A 1,029-nucleotide genomic window follows, 5' to 3' on the forward strand; every position below is an offset into this window, starting at 1 on the left:
CCTCTGGTATCTCTGTCCCGTCCGCTAGCGCCTGCTGCAGCTGCTGCTCGCGCTTCTTAGCAAATTCCTCCTCCTGCATGGGATGGTTTGTTTTGGGGGCGGGGGGGTTATCAAAGGCGGAGGGGATATGAGCGTGGGTAAGGCGCAAGCCTTGCAGGGACGGGTGTGCAGTGCAGCACACCATTGAGCGGAGCGATGGGCGGCTGCTGGTTGCTCTCCCTGCAAACCCCAAGCTGGGGCCGCCAGGGGTTGGAAAAAACGCAGGCGTCTGACGCCGCCGGGACTGCGTTGCCTGCTGCTCGCGCCCGCCCGCCGGCCCACAACAGCCCCGCGTCCCAGCGCGGCCGAGCGCGGCCCCCCACGCCCTCCGCACCTTCTGCCGCTTGAGCGCCGCATCATATGCCTCCTGCAGCACCTTCTTCCGAATCTTCTGCAGCTTGCTCAGATTGCCGTTTGCCTCCAAATCAATAAGCTCCTTCAACTCCTCCCTCAACTCCTGGGGCTTGTCCTTGCGGCCATAGGCGTCGCGGATGTACTGGCGCTCCGCCTTGTTGCGCGCGATCTCCTTCTTGCGCTGCTGCTTGCGGAACGCGTCCGCGGGGTTCATCGCGTGGCGGCCGCCCTTGGTCTTCATGGCTGCTGCGGCTGGGGGACGGGGCGGGGCGCGGCGGGCGCGTGGGGCGACGGCGGGGCGCGTGTGCGAGTGACAGGCGCCTGCAGTGCGCCGCGTAGAGCGGCGTCGCGCATGCAGTGCGAGCTGCGGCGCGGGGTCGGGCAGCGAAGTTTGACTCACTGATAAACTACTATGCCGCAGCTGTGAGGTCCAACGCAGGCTATACACGACTCAAAGACCCCAATGCCCGCACTCAGCAGCGCTGTGCTATCAGTTGGGATGCCCTGCTCTTATAATCATAAGCTTTATGAAACCTGTATGAGCTCTAAGCACTTCAGGCTGTGCGCGCAAGCAGATCAGTGCTTCACTTGCTGGTTTGAGCCGTGCATATCTTTTTCGTGATGTTCTATGCGACG

The 1,029-nt window shown here is 63.2% G+C and overlaps 1 protein-coding gene across 1 annotated transcript; it reads right to left on the reverse strand.

The window, feature by feature from the left end:
- Positions 1-110: 110 nt before the first annotated feature.
- Positions 111-634, reverse strand: MNEG_16402 (hypothetical protein; the record flags this gene model as incomplete). The annotated part of the gene is made up of 2 exons (XM_014035128.1): positions 111-150; positions 363-634. 2 exons carry the CDS (start codon positions 632-634, stop codon positions 111-113), a joined length of 312 nt encoding a protein of 103 aa, XP_013890582.1.
- Between the last annotated feature and the right edge of the window lie 395 nt (positions 635-1,029).

The sequence above is a fragment of the Monoraphidium neglectum genome (genome assembly GCF_000611645.1).
Source record: "Monoraphidium neglectum strain SAG 48.87 unplaced genomic scaffold scaffold06329, whole genome shotgun sequence".
Classification (NCBI taxonomy): domain Eukaryota; kingdom Viridiplantae; phylum Chlorophyta; class Chlorophyceae; order Sphaeropleales; family Selenastraceae; genus Monoraphidium; species Monoraphidium neglectum.